The sequence below is a fragment of the Tauraco erythrolophus genome, chromosome 15 (assembly GCF_009769465.1).
Source record: "Tauraco erythrolophus isolate bTauEry1 chromosome 15, bTauEry1.pri, whole genome shotgun sequence".
Classification (NCBI taxonomy): domain Eukaryota; kingdom Metazoa; phylum Chordata; class Aves; order Musophagiformes; family Musophagidae; genus Tauraco; species Tauraco erythrolophus.
In genome coordinates this window covers 11,297,033-11,311,925 of record NC_141479.1, presented here as the reverse complement: position 1 = coordinate 11,311,925, position 14,893 = coordinate 11,297,033, and the positions used below count along the sequence as shown (strand labels likewise).

General features: G+C 35.9%; 1 protein-coding gene across 1 annotated transcript; it reads left to right on the top strand.

The window, feature by feature from the left end:
- The first annotated feature begins 2,522 nt into the window (after positions 1 to 2,522).
- Positions 2,523 to 13,562, top strand: SLC7A9 (solute carrier family 7 member 9). Its single transcript, XM_086621017.1, is given in 13 exon segments — positions 2,523 to 2,559; positions 2,562 to 2,626; positions 3,831 to 3,978; positions 4,858 to 5,100; positions 5,706 to 5,831; positions 6,159 to 6,258; positions 8,081 to 8,125; positions 8,442 to 8,565; positions 9,789 to 9,892; positions 10,760 to 10,856; positions 11,640 to 11,789; positions 12,396 to 12,570; positions 13,498 to 13,562. Coding segments are annotated over 13 exon segments (1,479 nt in total).
- Positions 13,563 to 14,893: the final 1,331 nt, after the last annotated feature.

Sequence of the window (14,893 nt, the reverse complement as noted above, 5' to 3'; positions counted from 1 at the left end):
AGCGAGTAAAAAAAGTAGTAATAAAAAAAAATACAGCTTTGGTTTTGTTTTCAGGACTAACATTACTTTGCAATCTCAATCTTCGAAAAAGACATTCATAGCACAGAGCATGGATCAACCATCACAAAACGTGGCAAACTGATCTACGCCCGTTTCACATTTTCTTAAAAGTCCATTTTTAGTCACAGATTTACATCAACATTACAAAAGATGGGAATTCCTGTTGAACGAGCCTGAATGCTTAAACAGAAGGGTAAAAAAAACCCCAAACAACCGACAACTGTCAAATCAAGCCAGTTTTGTTGATACTTAAGTCCAACAATTTGGGCTTATTTCCAATCCTCTACTACTACTGTTCGCAAGGCATTATCTTAACAAGATAACGAATCTTAACCGTAAGTGACTAATATCAGTGTATCTTATAGCTTTTAACAGTAGATGTTTATTGAAAAAAAGTCAGCTGAAGTGAGATCAGGTTCATCAGGACTTACTGGTTTGGATGTCCTACAGGAAAGGTGGTGTACAACTGCATTGCCAAAACCAACGCAGTGAAACATGATTAAAGGTTTTTTTTCCAAGTATATTAGGGATAACTAGCCAGAATGAAAGAAGCTACCTTATTTCTGCATTCAGGATAACAATACCTTTTTTCCTGGATATGTAACTGTATAGATACAGAGAATGGCATTTTTCACCAAAACAAAATTTCTAAACATTTACAAAAACGAAAAATGGATTTGAACTGCAAGTGAAGGGAACACAAGCTGCCCACTCAGCTGCCTTCAAGTTAATGAAAAACAAAGGAGAAAATTTGGCTCACACTTCTCTACCTTCTCAGGATAAAAAACATCATCTATTTTTATAGGATGCAGCTAACATCTGGACACATGTTTAATGCACCCATAATATGACAATTACTTCAAGATTGTCTTTCTGAAGCATTTCTACATTAGAAATTGCTTGATATAAAATCATTTAAGTGGACTCTTCAGATTACGGTTCACTCTCACTATGTAATACCCTACTTTGTTTGTCCAGTACCTTTCTCACAAATAGAACAAAGACTTTTTTTTAAAAGATAAACTAATCGGACTGTTGGTTTACCTGTGGTTCCTATGTCAAAGCCTCTTGGCTGAGAATGGGTTTAATGATTACCTTTTATAACCTCTGTACTTAAGCTGCTGCTGCTTCTGCGTATTCTGGTTCCAGACACGAACATGCCTTGCTGTCCAACTGGCTGATAAATCTAACGGGAGAAATAAAGAAATAAACTAGACAAAGATTCCTGGAGCCTGATTAACACCACACAATTACAAATAAGGTAAGTGAAGCATGAATTGCTAAAAGACAATGATTAAAACAGTCTGAATACAAGACTTTAAAGAGAGAAGTTGGGCACAAAGCTGTAATAAAATTCAGTGACCCAAGCCCTGCATTCCTTACGTGGGCAATTTTCTATTGTAGGTTTAATCTTAGAAGTTGGATTCACGATGATTTCTTTTTAAAAAATATTTAATTCAAAACATAAACTAGAAGTTTTTATAGCCCAAATATTTCTGAAGACCCGCAGTACTGACAGATAGCTGTTCCGTCAATTTAAAATGCTACAACTAGACAAGAATTACTGGATACTACCTAAGTTGCCTAAATGTGACACGTTCCTGAACTACTGCCTGTATAACTGCAAAATGATCTTCAACATTCAGATTGTAGTAATTATAGATGTAGAGTCTGAGGAGAGAAGAAACTTTCGACTGAATCAACTTTTAAGAATCGGGACCTAATCTGATCGAGGATCCTTCACTGTCTCAGATTGTGTTTTATTCCAACACTATGGGAAACAAGCAAAATCCTCACACACAAAAAAAAAAATCACAAGTTTAAATTAAAAACCACAACTGTTCACATTCTAATTCCAAACAGATCAAAACGTTCAGCAGAAGACATTCAACACTGCGGCAACACAAAGACCGGTGACTCTTTGAGGCACAGAGCTGCTAATCGGACAATTACGGGAGACGACACTTGGCGTAGCAGACACTTGCATCTCCAGGGAACTGAGACAAGCCGAATTTAACGAAGATCAGAAAGAAGGTCTCCTAGATAAGAAAACTGACTAGCCTTGGGGAAAAAGATTGGATCTGTCTGGACCTCTGGTGGAATTCAAAGGAGAGACTAGCTATAAAGCCTCGATTGTTCCAGCACGGAGATCCTCTCACCTGCGTGTAACCTGAGACAGAGGCTGAAAGGCATTCACGGCCAGGTGGGTACGAGGAAAACTCACAGCAAGTCAGAAGGCTGAGGTGAAGTAGACTTAACACCTCTTCGATTTAATCTCTGAGGAGGAAGTTAGATGGAAGTCCTTGGCCTGTGAGTAAGTGTGGGTATTGTTTATGTTGTCTGGCAATATTTAACTACACTATTTTGGACCCATATAGATCAGCAAAACTCGGGCAAACATGAATACGCTAGACTGGTATTTTGGTTTTTATTTCCTTAGAGATTTCAACAAAGTAAACCACATGAGCAAAGAAGGTTTGAGGAAAAGAAAAGGAGAGGACAACGGGAAGAGGATGGACACTCCATTCAGAGTCATGAACCCCAAACGACGAACCTACAAAAGGAGGCAAAAATTCCCCCCCCCCCTCCCGCTCCCCCCCCCCCGCTCCCCCCCCCCCCCCCCCGCTCCCCCCCCCGTGTGAGGGCCCGGCCGAGGGATGCTGTGGGGTGGCATCTGTGCGCACCCATCAGCGTACAAAAACTGCAACCGTGCCCCCGTTTAGCACTGATGTACTAGTATCTTCACTGTGGGGTTGGTTACATTTTAGGAAACTGCTAATTACTAGTTAAATAGCTAATATAAACATGATTAAAAAGTAAGAATATGATTTTTTTTTTTTTTTGAGTATTTGAATTATTTTTATGTCTGTCAACTTCGAAGTTGATCAAGTGAGACATTTCATCAACTTCTCAGAGGCTGAAGTGGGTTCTTGAGCTCACGGCTTCTGAAAGTTTGTTAATGCTTATGGCCATAAAATAGCCACTGGTACAGAAAGACAAGTGGAAAATTTGTCTCCTCCAGAAAACTTTAGAAAACACATGTGCCATTTGCTCTCAGGAGAGAGTGGAACTCCTCTTCGAATTTAAGTAACCTGGAAAAAGATTGTCTGTGGTTTCAGTTTGGTGACAAGATATTGATGTTATTAGATTAGCCATAACTAACAATTTAAGTAGCCCATGCCCCTGTTTGTTGTGTTGGTTTTGGTTTTTCAAGCAGGAGAGCTCTCAAAGTTTGAGTAGTTTCATGCAGTGCGTAGGTCACTACAAAGTCAGAACATGAGCTTGTCACCACCTAGCAGTATCAAGATAATTCCTATGCACAAATACCTGAAGCAAGGAAAGGAAAACAACTGCTGAAAAAAATATAGTCTCCATCCAGGAAACCAAATTTTGAAGCTTAGAAAATTCAGACTTTAAGTGTTCATAAAAGAATTTCAGAATTTAATCAAAGAGTGGAAAGGAGATGTTCACCTGTCCAAGGTTAGATTTGAGACCCACATAATACAAAAGAGTTTAAAAAAAGCAAGTACACAAGCAGGCAAAGACGAAATAACTTTCGCTACTTTTGGAAACAGCAGGAGTATGCCACTGGGTGCGTGTGCACCTTGAAAAGAAGAGAGAAACTTCATACACTCTAACATGTTCCTTAGGAGAAGTTGTATGTTGAAAGCTGGGAAAAAAAGTCATTACTGTCAATTACTAGTTGTATTATGCCAAAACATAATTACTGCATTCTTAGATATTACCAAAATGTCTTCTTTTATTTCAAGGTGGGCCTCATCAGCGGAATCTGTATGATCGTTGGTACAATTATTGGCTCAGGTATCTTTATTTCTCCAAAAGCAGTACTTGCCAATACTGGAGCTGTGGGTCCTTGTTTAATCATCTGGGCGGCCTGTGGAGTTCTTGCAACATTAGGTAAATTTGCTTAAATCTTTCTATCTACTGTTTCTGCATACCACTCTAATTTCACAAATTAGCTAATAGCAAGTAGACAAAAAAAACCCAAAACAATCAGACCCTGAGGAGCATAGCAGTACTCAGGCAAAAACTTAAAATATGTGCTGTTTCTAAAAGATTAATTTGTTTTTTTTAAATATTGTAAAGCACGTTCTCAGTTCATTTTGAAATCAAGTTTTAGTTTTGCTTACTTCATCAACTAACTGCAACAAAGAGAATACTTTTCTACTTAGATCACAGGCAAAACATGAAATTTAGTGGCAGTAAGCGAAAGTCTTGTAGACAAAAGTTTAGCACTAAGCATCTCAGTATTTCAAGTAAAACAAAAAGGAACTCTTTGGGCATTGTGCCAGGTACACAACATACACGACAAACCTTTACTCCAGACGCCACTACAACAATAAATCTAGAAGTATCACTGTACTTTAAAGCTGAGCTTAGTAGACATTTTACTTGAAAATTATACAGCAAGCCTATTTTTTTCAAGTTTCCAAAAGGAAGGTCAGCCAGTGCTGTTGTCACTTGGATGCTTCTTACAGTGTTGGTTTCTTAAACAGAAATCTAAGACTTTGTTTGCTCAAGTCTTAAACACCAACCGTAGTGAATTTTGGACTGTAACTTAGTTTCAGTATATTTTTTCCAATTTCTCACAAGTAATTAAAACTTTATTTTGCATATACAGTAAAACATACAGAAACATGAAGAGTCATGATGCTTTGCATATCTTCATTTCCTTAACTTCTCTACCTATTAAAAAGTGACAATCTGTTCTAGCCAGTCATCGTTTAAGAAGTCTATGAACTAAACCGATTGAAAAATGCTTTTCTTGTTCTTCAGGTGCACTTTGTTTTGCTGAGCTTGGTACAATGATCACAAAATCCGGGGGAGAATACCCTTACCTCATGGAGGCATTTGGCCCAATTCCAGCATTTTTGTTTTCTTGGGCAAGCTTACTTGTCATAAAACCCAGTTCATTCGCAATCATGTGTCTCAGCTTTGCGGAATATGCATCAGTTCCTTTTTTTTCGGGTTGTGATCCACCCCAAGTTGTCGTCAAGTGTCTTGCAGCAGCTGCCATTGGTAAGACCCATACTTGGTTAAAAGAGACAAGATCGGTAATGGCACAGCAATTTCCCTTCAGCCCCACCAAAGCATTTCAGCACGGTGAGACCTGAGTGGGTTAATCTTCATTAAGCCACCAGGAAGCGACCCTACACTGAAAGCAACAGAAAGCTTTGGAGCACAGTACAGTGAATCCTTCCCACAATGAGTAATTCAACACCATCTGAAAAGGATAGGTATAAAAATGCCTTGTTCCTAGTCTAAGTTTTTGTTCTTCCTTAATATAGATACAGCTGTGTAATGAATGCTTATCTTTAGCAGAAAAGAAAAAAAAACTATGTGTGGAGGCATTATTTCTGTATTTATCAGAATGCTGTGTAACTTCAGTATGGTTTTTTCAGTAAAGGTACTATCAAAATCAATTAAGAAAAATGTTCTTCCTCACTGTTTTAAAAGTTACCCCAACAGAGTATGTTAAAAATCCTGTACCAATAATATAGACAAACAATGTGAGGAAAAAGCAGTAGAGTAAACAAGGCAGGGGGGAAGGAGGTTTTAAGAGGCAACTTGTCTTTCAGTTCTGACAAATTTAATGCAGAAATTTACAAATTTGTTTCTTTTAGTGATCATTACAATAGTGAATTCACTGAGCGTGAAGCTGGGAAGCTATCTCCAGAATCTTCTCACAGCTGCTAAAATGATCATTATCATAATCATTATTGTAAGTGGAATTGTTCTCCTTGCACAAGGTAATTAATTATACTTTACTTGCAAAAGTTATTTTAACTTCTGCTATGACCACTAAAAATTCCCACTGACAAGTGGCACAACAATAAGGCTCTCTTTATTCAGTGTTTCAGTTCCAGATCTCTTGGGTAAACTACAATATTCTCCTTTAGAGAAGTGGGGTGGGTGGAAAACACAATACTACAGATCAATTAATAAAAATTGGCATGAGCTGATTTTAGCAGTGAGATGTTTCAAAACATGAAACAGATGTTACAGTGTTTCTTCATCTGGTGGGGATTAAAGGAATTAATTTCAACACTCATCAGTAACCTACATCTTATTTGCAGGACAAACTGAAAACTTTGAAGATTCTTTCAAGGACAGTACAATTTCTGTTAGTTCTATCAGTTTGGCATTTTATAACGGACTCTGGGCATATGATGGATGGTAAGGTATCTTTACTAGCGTTGTTACAGTTTAACAGCCTTTAGCTGGTTTACTCTCTCCCTGGAGAACTCAACGACATGATCTGAAAAAGTTAACATCTGATTTATTATTAAGAATCTCTTAAAGAATTCTGGAAAAAGACCACCAGTTTGGGTAAAAAAAACCAAAACAAACCAACCCCAAAAAACCTCCCAGAACCCCAAATCCTCAAGTTGCTGTTTATTAGGGAAAGAGACTGTACTAGATCCTGAAAGGGCTACTGCTTTGCTGCTGAAGGTGCTTAGATACTGTGGTAATGAGGAGAATATAATACAGTTTAATTCTATTATGTTAGGCAAAATAGCCTTCCCAGAGCCCCTACAGATTACCCCATCAAATTCCATTTCTTGCAAAATAGGTAGTGGTGTTTGATTAGAATAGGACAACATAAAAAAAACCCCACCAACATTACGTGTCAGAATTTGTGAGGCTCAACTTTCCATTTTTTTCTTATTCAGTTTCATTTGGAATTAATGTAAAAACACAGATCATCTCCCTTGAGAAGCTTTCAATTCTAAATCGTCACATCTGTTTATTCATATTATCTACCATGTTAGATTTAAGAAAACACATTTGAAAGTCACGACAGATATGGATGGATTTAGGTTTACATTTGTGTTCTACACACAGCATTTATATTTAATACCCAGAAGAGTGCTTTCCAGAATTATTTTCATAAGAATAAATTTATTTACTGGCAGGACTATATAACTTAATCTGTCACAGTCCAGAAAGTAGTTTACATGTTTCATTTCCTGAAACTAAAGGGAAAGTTGGTCTAGGGCTCTGTTGGCACAGATGCAATACAAAGGTCTGATCCATTAACGCTGTTCTTAAAGGTTCAAACTGTAAAAGTTTACATATAGATTCATATTTTGGAAGGAATTAAGAATATAAATCTTAACTTGCAAGAAGCAAGTGCCATTTAGATGCTTAAAAATGGATTTATTTTTAAATGGATTACTCTTTCAGGTTCTATTTTCAAATTTGAGTGGCTCAACTAAGGCATGTAAATTTGCTAATTCAGATATGCACCTAGAATATTTAAGGGGGCAGGGGAGCAGATGTCTAATAACTATTTCAATATGTAACCACCAGGCACCAACATTTGAAAACTAGCTTGTTGAACTGTAAGTATCAACTCCTCCTCACATTTTCAGAAGCAGATGAGTAAAAAAAAAAATCTTGTTTCTATCTGGTCTAATTGTTCTAATGAAAATGAGTATCTGAAAATTATAATTGTGAGAGGTGTAATCCTTAAAAAGGTTTTCATACCAGTTTTCTAGACAACATGACTTGACTTATAGAACAATTGTGAAACATTAGCAGACTTGCTTCAGTCATTGCAATGAGTATGCTTGTGCTTTTATTTGAAAAAACCACTCAGACATAGCAGAGCTTCAAGTTCAAAGATGATCTTGTAAATCTGAGATAAATGTCTGCCAAATTTTTTGTTTTGTTATTTTGGGATATTTTATCCAAGAACTAAGACAATCTCATTTCAAAAATCTCAGAGATACTTCTAAAACTGTGAAGAGGACAAGATAACGGAGGAAAAGATGGTCAATTAAGAGGCTGACATGGATAAGAAGCTCACGTAATTTTTTTGTCCTGCACTTTTACCACTTAAAAGATTGGTTGTAATATATATATATATGGCTTTTTTTTAAAAAACCTGAAAAGGTAAAAGCCAGTAACATAAGAAATAAGAGCTGACTGCACAATATATTAGTATTTCAATACCTTACTGCTAGTAACATTGTATGAATGTTCTTCCTTTCAGGAATCAACTCAATTACATCACAGAAGAACTTAAAAATCCTTACAGGTAAAACTATGTAGGAAAACAGTGTTTCTAAAGATAAAAATCAAACACAGTATTTTTGTACAAGCGGGCATATGTTTTGGTTTGGTTTTAAAAGCAATGGTTATGCAAAGTTTGTGCAGTAACAGACAATGCTAATCAGCATCTGTTACAGGCTTCATTTTTTTTGTTTTAAATCCTGATTTCCATGGCTCTACAATAAAGAAATGTAAATACACCTGAAAAGCATACAAGGAAAAGTAAGAGTCCACAGTTTGCTATTGACAACTCTACCAGTGATACAACAATGCTGATGGAGTCTTACTTTTGCATTCCTTAGAAATCTACCGCTATCTATAATTATTGGAATCCCCTTGGTTACAGTTTGTTACGTTCTGATAAACATTTCATATTTCACCGTAATGACTTCAACAGAACTCCTGCAGTCCCAGGCAGTTGCTGTGGTAAGCCATTTTATTTTGTAATAGAGCATCTGAAGAAGGCTGCATGTGCATTAAGGTCATAAGCAAAAGGAATTTGTAATTTTTCTAAAGATACAATTAATTTCTAAGCTGTCAGTGTCACCTTTTTCCCCATTATCTACTGTCACTTCTTAATCCAAAATTTATTTCAGTAATGCTTAAACAGTAGTTTTGTCATATCCCAAGGGAAAAAAAAAAAGGAAGTGAATATATAAATTAATATTAAATACTTAAAAATAAATTTTTTTAAATTGCAGAACTTGGGTGCATTTTGGCATCTTGTTTGCACCAAGAGGTACAGCCATGTTGTATCTTAAGAACTAGCCTTCTTCAATATATCACTACATTTACAATCTGAACAACACGCACCAGCTAGCACTAAACTCGTCAGACTAAATTAACACCAAAATCTCAGAACTGCCACTGAACAGTACAAAGGCAGCACAGCAAACGGCACAAGGAGTGCACTGTATAAAGAGGTCTGTACTTCCGTAAGGAGACTTTTTGCTTGGCACTGATGAGTGTCCCACTCCTAGACAAAGAAACAACACTGACATTACACTTGTGCAAAACCAGAACTCCTTATGCTTGACTTACTAAAAAAGTTAAATAGTCCCTGACTAAAAACTCAAGCCCCATCTGTCAAAGTTTTAATTCAAATTCGTTTACAGTAGATCAATGTACCTACACTAGATCTAATCCACCCTGCTGTACCAACTAACATAGCATGGCAGAGGTAACTGAAGTGTAGTGAAAGACCTTATCAAGTTTGTCCTTGACTTACTTACCTGTCAAGCCCAGGTTGTCATGCAGTTGCTACTCGTGTTCCTCCCTCCATACAGGCTGAAATTCGCTTATGCACACGTGGCTCTTTGCTGCAATCTTTCTGTTTTGTAGACACAGCCCCAAAACAGGTGTCTAACAGAATTTGATTTCTGTATATTTTTTACATCTGTCTCCCAATGTTTCCTACAGATGCTGCACCTCAAACACCATGACAACGATATTCCATTCTTTATAGAGTGGTATGAAATAATCCAGGTCTTCATTTGGCAAAGCATTCTTTTAATAACTACACAAAATATATGACAGGTTTTTACTGGTAACATACCTTAGATACCCATTTACTGTGCTTTTAAAAAGGCTCCAACATTACTGAATAGTTAAAAATGACAAAAATGATTCATTTTAATCCCATATCCCAGACATTTGGAGATAGAGTCCTTTATCCAGCCTCTTGGATAGTGCCTCTCTTTGTGGCCTTTTCTACAATTGGATCTGCCAATGGGACCTCTTTTACTACAGGCAGGTAAGCTCCCGTGCTAAGTATCTTAAAATGAAAATTTTTGAAGGATGGAAAAATTTATATATACATTTATGTATCTACACGCAAAGATACAGACATTCTTCTGATCCAAATGTGCAAGTGTAATTAAAAAGTACCTGCAAATCTTGCTATATTGTTTAATTTTAAGAAACAGTAGCTATGCAGGTTTGAAAAATTAGAAAATAAAGGAATTAATTCATTCTTAATTCAAAGCAGGTATAGCACAACAGGTTTCACCTCTCATCAAGTTTCAATCTAAGAATTAAACAGTTAAATACCAGTAAGAACATGACTACACCATTAATTATGAAGATAAGAACTGGAAAGAGAAACTATTCCTTTCTATCAGTTGTTCAACACTTCTATTCACTATTTAAAAATATTTTAGATTTCAAGTCCATCCGAATATGATAGGGCTGTAAAGACCAATTTTTTCACAGAAGGTTGTCAACGTAGCTTTTTGATATGAAGTAAATGAAAAAGGAAACACTTAATTAAAAGACATACTAGCTAACACTTTTTTCCCAAATAAATTTAAATTAAATGTGGAAAAAATTATTCTGAAATTAATTTCAAGCTCACTACTTAAATACTGGTTCAGAGTTAGTTTCAAGTTCATTGTTTTAATACTGGTTATTTCCCTTAATACTGGTTATTTCCCTTATTTCAGTCTACTACAATATTCCTTGTATCCCACTGCATATCACAGGAAACAGTGATGAAATTATAGTCAGATCTAGCCACACAATAAAACAAACTAGGAAATGAATGGTACTCTCTTTTTTTCAGTAATGCCACTTGGAGTCTCCATGCCACACTAACTGGATTACCTTGTTTTTGTTTTGTCAGACTTGTTTATGTTGCAGCTCGCGAAGGGCACATGCTAAAGGTGCTATCTTACATCAGCGTGAAGCGTTTAACACCAGCACCTGCTATCATATTTTACGTAAGTATATATTCTACGTACAGAACAATTATCAACCAAAATTCTCCAGTAATACATGCTTTCATTATTTCTGACCAGCAGTCTTGACACATACCTTTGACTGTCTAGACAAGAAAATTGTCATGTTAGGAGAAAAAAATACATAAAAAAACCGTAACTTCTCAATCTGAACAGTTTCATACCAGAACCGGATTTTGAAATCAAAATGTTTAAGAATCCACAGCATTAAAATAAATTTTAAAATAAAATGAATTATTAGTATCAGGCAAATTTTTTTATTTCACAGGATGCCTGAAAGCAAGCTATGACTACTCTATTTCCTCCCTGAAAGAATGAATCTACTTCTGACTAAATCATTCTACTCAGTAAATACACTTTAAAATAAATCTAGAGTATCTTGTTATTTTTATTTTGCTCATTTATCTTGTCTTCAAGGTAAAACAAGATAAATTCAAAATTCAACTGCTCTGTCGACTCCCACTAACTTTAATAACCTAAAAATACCTTTAGTATCTTCACTTCCTCCAAGATACACAGTCAACAACAAAACAAATCACTGCGTACAAATTTTATGTCTTTTGATTTAAAATGAAATTAAGATTCCACACAAAAATAAACACATGTTGGCAAAATGCAGACACGATCTTTAAATATGCAATGTTCAAGCAAAAATATTCACAGATCACACTCTGGAACACCATAAACATATGTCCATCTCGACACAGAAGTAAAATTCACGCTTCTTTTCTAATCAACTACACTAATTTTTGTTTTCATTTCTAGGGGGTTGTTGCTATTATTTATATTATCCCTGGTGACATAGACACACTCATAAATTATTTTAGTTTCGCAGTCTGGATATTTTATGGTTTAACCGTACTTGCACTCATTGTTATGAGATTTACAAGAAAGGAACTCAAGAGACCAATCAGGGTAAGTTCAACATTCAGTATGGCTTTTCCTCCATTCCTGTAAACACTGAAACATGAACTGTCCTAAACATTTGGATATTTAAACCACAATCGGCATTCTCAGACAGAGGACTCCTTGGGTTTTGTTGGTTTGTTTTTGTGTGTGTTTTTTTTGTTTGTTTTCTTCCCTTTACCTGAAACCTAGCCATTCATTTGTAGTTCTTTTCTTTGTTCCAGTTTTGCACTAGGACAAAGCTCATTAGGACTGGGAAAAGATGGCACATGCCAGATTTTCAGGGATGGGAAACTGCAGTCAGCAGACTACCACTGAAAGAGTACCCGAAGTAAGACCCCAGGTCATTGCACTGGAGTCAGGTCCCAGATTCATTAAAATGCAAAGTTTTACACTGCTATTTGCAATATAGACACAGAGATCCTGGTAAATGATTTAGCAGAAGTGTTTTCCCTACCCGTATTCCTGCTACTCTTTCAGTTGCTCCATCTAATGCCACTAATTTTAAAAGTAAAAAAATGCATAAGGCAATGAAAATATTCTTCTTTCATATACGCAACTTCTGTAAGAACAGCAAAAGAATAAACAAGTAATTTTGTGCTCTGTATCTTGCAGGTACCCATTATCATTCCAGTCATAGTGACATTAGTCGCCATTTTACTGGTACTGGCACCAATCATCAGTGCACCTGAACTGGCCTATTTGTACTGTGTTTTATTTATACTTAGTGGGCTTATAGTGTACGTACTTTTCGTACATTTTAAATTCGACTGGCCCCAAAAAGTATCAAGTAAGTATACCTCAGATAGCCAGCTCCAAATTCAACAGAACATTGCTAAGCTTTGGATTTATTACCGTAATGAAGCTCATTATGTGGTCCATCCCATCTAAATCACAGGAGCGGGGTGTGCAGGGAGACCATTTTCCAGACATTCAGTGAGGGGCACCTAGTGAGCTTTTCTAAAGATTGTATTTTACTCCTTCCTGTGAAAAAAAGTAATGTCTGACTTCAGGAAAAACAAAACTTAATTCGCAAAAAAGCAATACATTGTAGTAGCACGAAGAAAATGACTTTTAAAATGAACAGAACTATTTTGTCTATAAAGTTGGTTTTTCAATTGTCTGTATTTCAAAACATTGCTTTAGCCATTAACTAAAGACTAGCAGACAGACATTCTTATGCCACAAATTACTGAACTTTTAGCTCAGATTATCTATTTTACTATACTTAAAGAAAATGTTAACAGCATTAAGATCAAAATAATCACAGTGCTGCTGAGTAAAGTGAAAGCTGCAAGAACCCCGTGCAACCATTAATAAAATGGTTTTGCATAGTCGCAAGAGAAACTCTTTGCAATTATCTCAGGGAAATTAGGGTACACAGATATTTCTAAAAGGGCAAGTGGAACTAGCTGAAGAGGACAGAATTAGTAATTCTACAGACACTAAAAAAATCCCTCGTTTGTCTCTCCTGCCCCCAGGATTATTAAATATTATGTATTTATGCATTCAGAGTATTGTACTCCAGTAAGAGCAAGTTTAGAAACCCTGGAATGTTGTTGCTTGGATCTCAGTGTTTTTCTTCCCCACTCATTTTTAAAGTTTGAGATACAAATACAGACAGATAACTACTCACAAGGATAATTTTATCACTCAAAAAACCCAGTATTAAGTCTGTTCTTTCATAAAGCCTCTAACAATAAACTTTTTTCCCCAGAGCCCATCACTATGCACCTTCAGATGCTTTTGGAAGTTGTTCCAGCAGAGGAAGTTGCTGAATAATATATTTTATACGTACCAGGTGGTGTTTTTGTTTTGTTTTGTTTTTTTACGTGCTATACTGGTTGAAGGAGATTCAATTTAGTTTGGCACACACTTACACTTTCTAAATTGTTATGTTCATACTGATGTATTATTTTTTGCAACACTAATACTTGAAACATGTTAAATATATAAGAAAAAGATTTCTGAGGTAGATTACAGTACCCAGCAGAGCTGTCTTCATTGTTTGCTAATATGTTATGGCATCTTGTTTTCTGCATTAAAATTACTCAAAATAAACAAGAGGAACTTTTCAATTATGAAGCAGCAGCAGTGACAAGATGCTTTTGATCACACTGCTGAAAGAATGAAGCAGCTGTCATTTACAGCATCACATTCAACAGGCCACACAGAAAGAAGTAATGTAAAACCAGACTAACTCCGTTCTCAGTTTCTCAGACCAAATACTACCTACCGAAAAGTTAAAGACTGAGGAAGTGGGAATCAAGTAAAATGGAAAGCACTCAGTTGACAGGAAGAGAAGAGGCTGATTATTTTTTTTTTTTATTAAAACTAGATAATAAATCAAAGCTTAATTTCTCAGGTATCTGTTTTCTCCAGTATCATCCAAGTTATAGAACAGCAAGTAAATACCACAGAAATTATCCTCAGCAAGAATGTGAGTTTCAGAGGTAACTTCTTCATCCTAGAAACACTCCATTTGATAGCTAGTGAAAATAAATCAAAAAATAGATACTACATTAACATATAGATATTACTTTCCCTGCTCAAGAAACTTGTGGATTCTGGGTAACATTCTTTACTACTATACTCCCTTGGTGCGAATAGATAAAGAAAGGAATTTTATCAAGTCATTTGTCAATATTTTAAAGTGATTAATTTGAGAGAGACTGTTTATATTGATGGCACAAGTCCCCTCTGCAACTTCTAGGCACACTCATCCTAAATATATCACACAAGAATATTAAGCAACCAGCTTAAGATCATAAGTCCATACTAACTCTAGGCTAGCAAATTCAACTAAAGCAGCTATTTCTATCATCCTGCACCTACAAAGAAATAAATAAATCTTGATTTCCTATATGTTTCATTTTGCATCTACCTACATGGAAAAGCAATCCCAAAGGTACATATAAAAGTGAGTTCTGATTCATTTGAAGAGGATTTTGTAATTACAGTCGGATCCATGAAAACATCAGCTCTGTGTACAATCAGGGTAAAACAAAAGCAAAAATAAGGCTAAGAATGAGTAAGGAAGGCAATGGAGAACAAAACAAAATTGTAATTATGTCATTACACATAAAGCGCCTACTTGCCACAGTGTTTTGTCC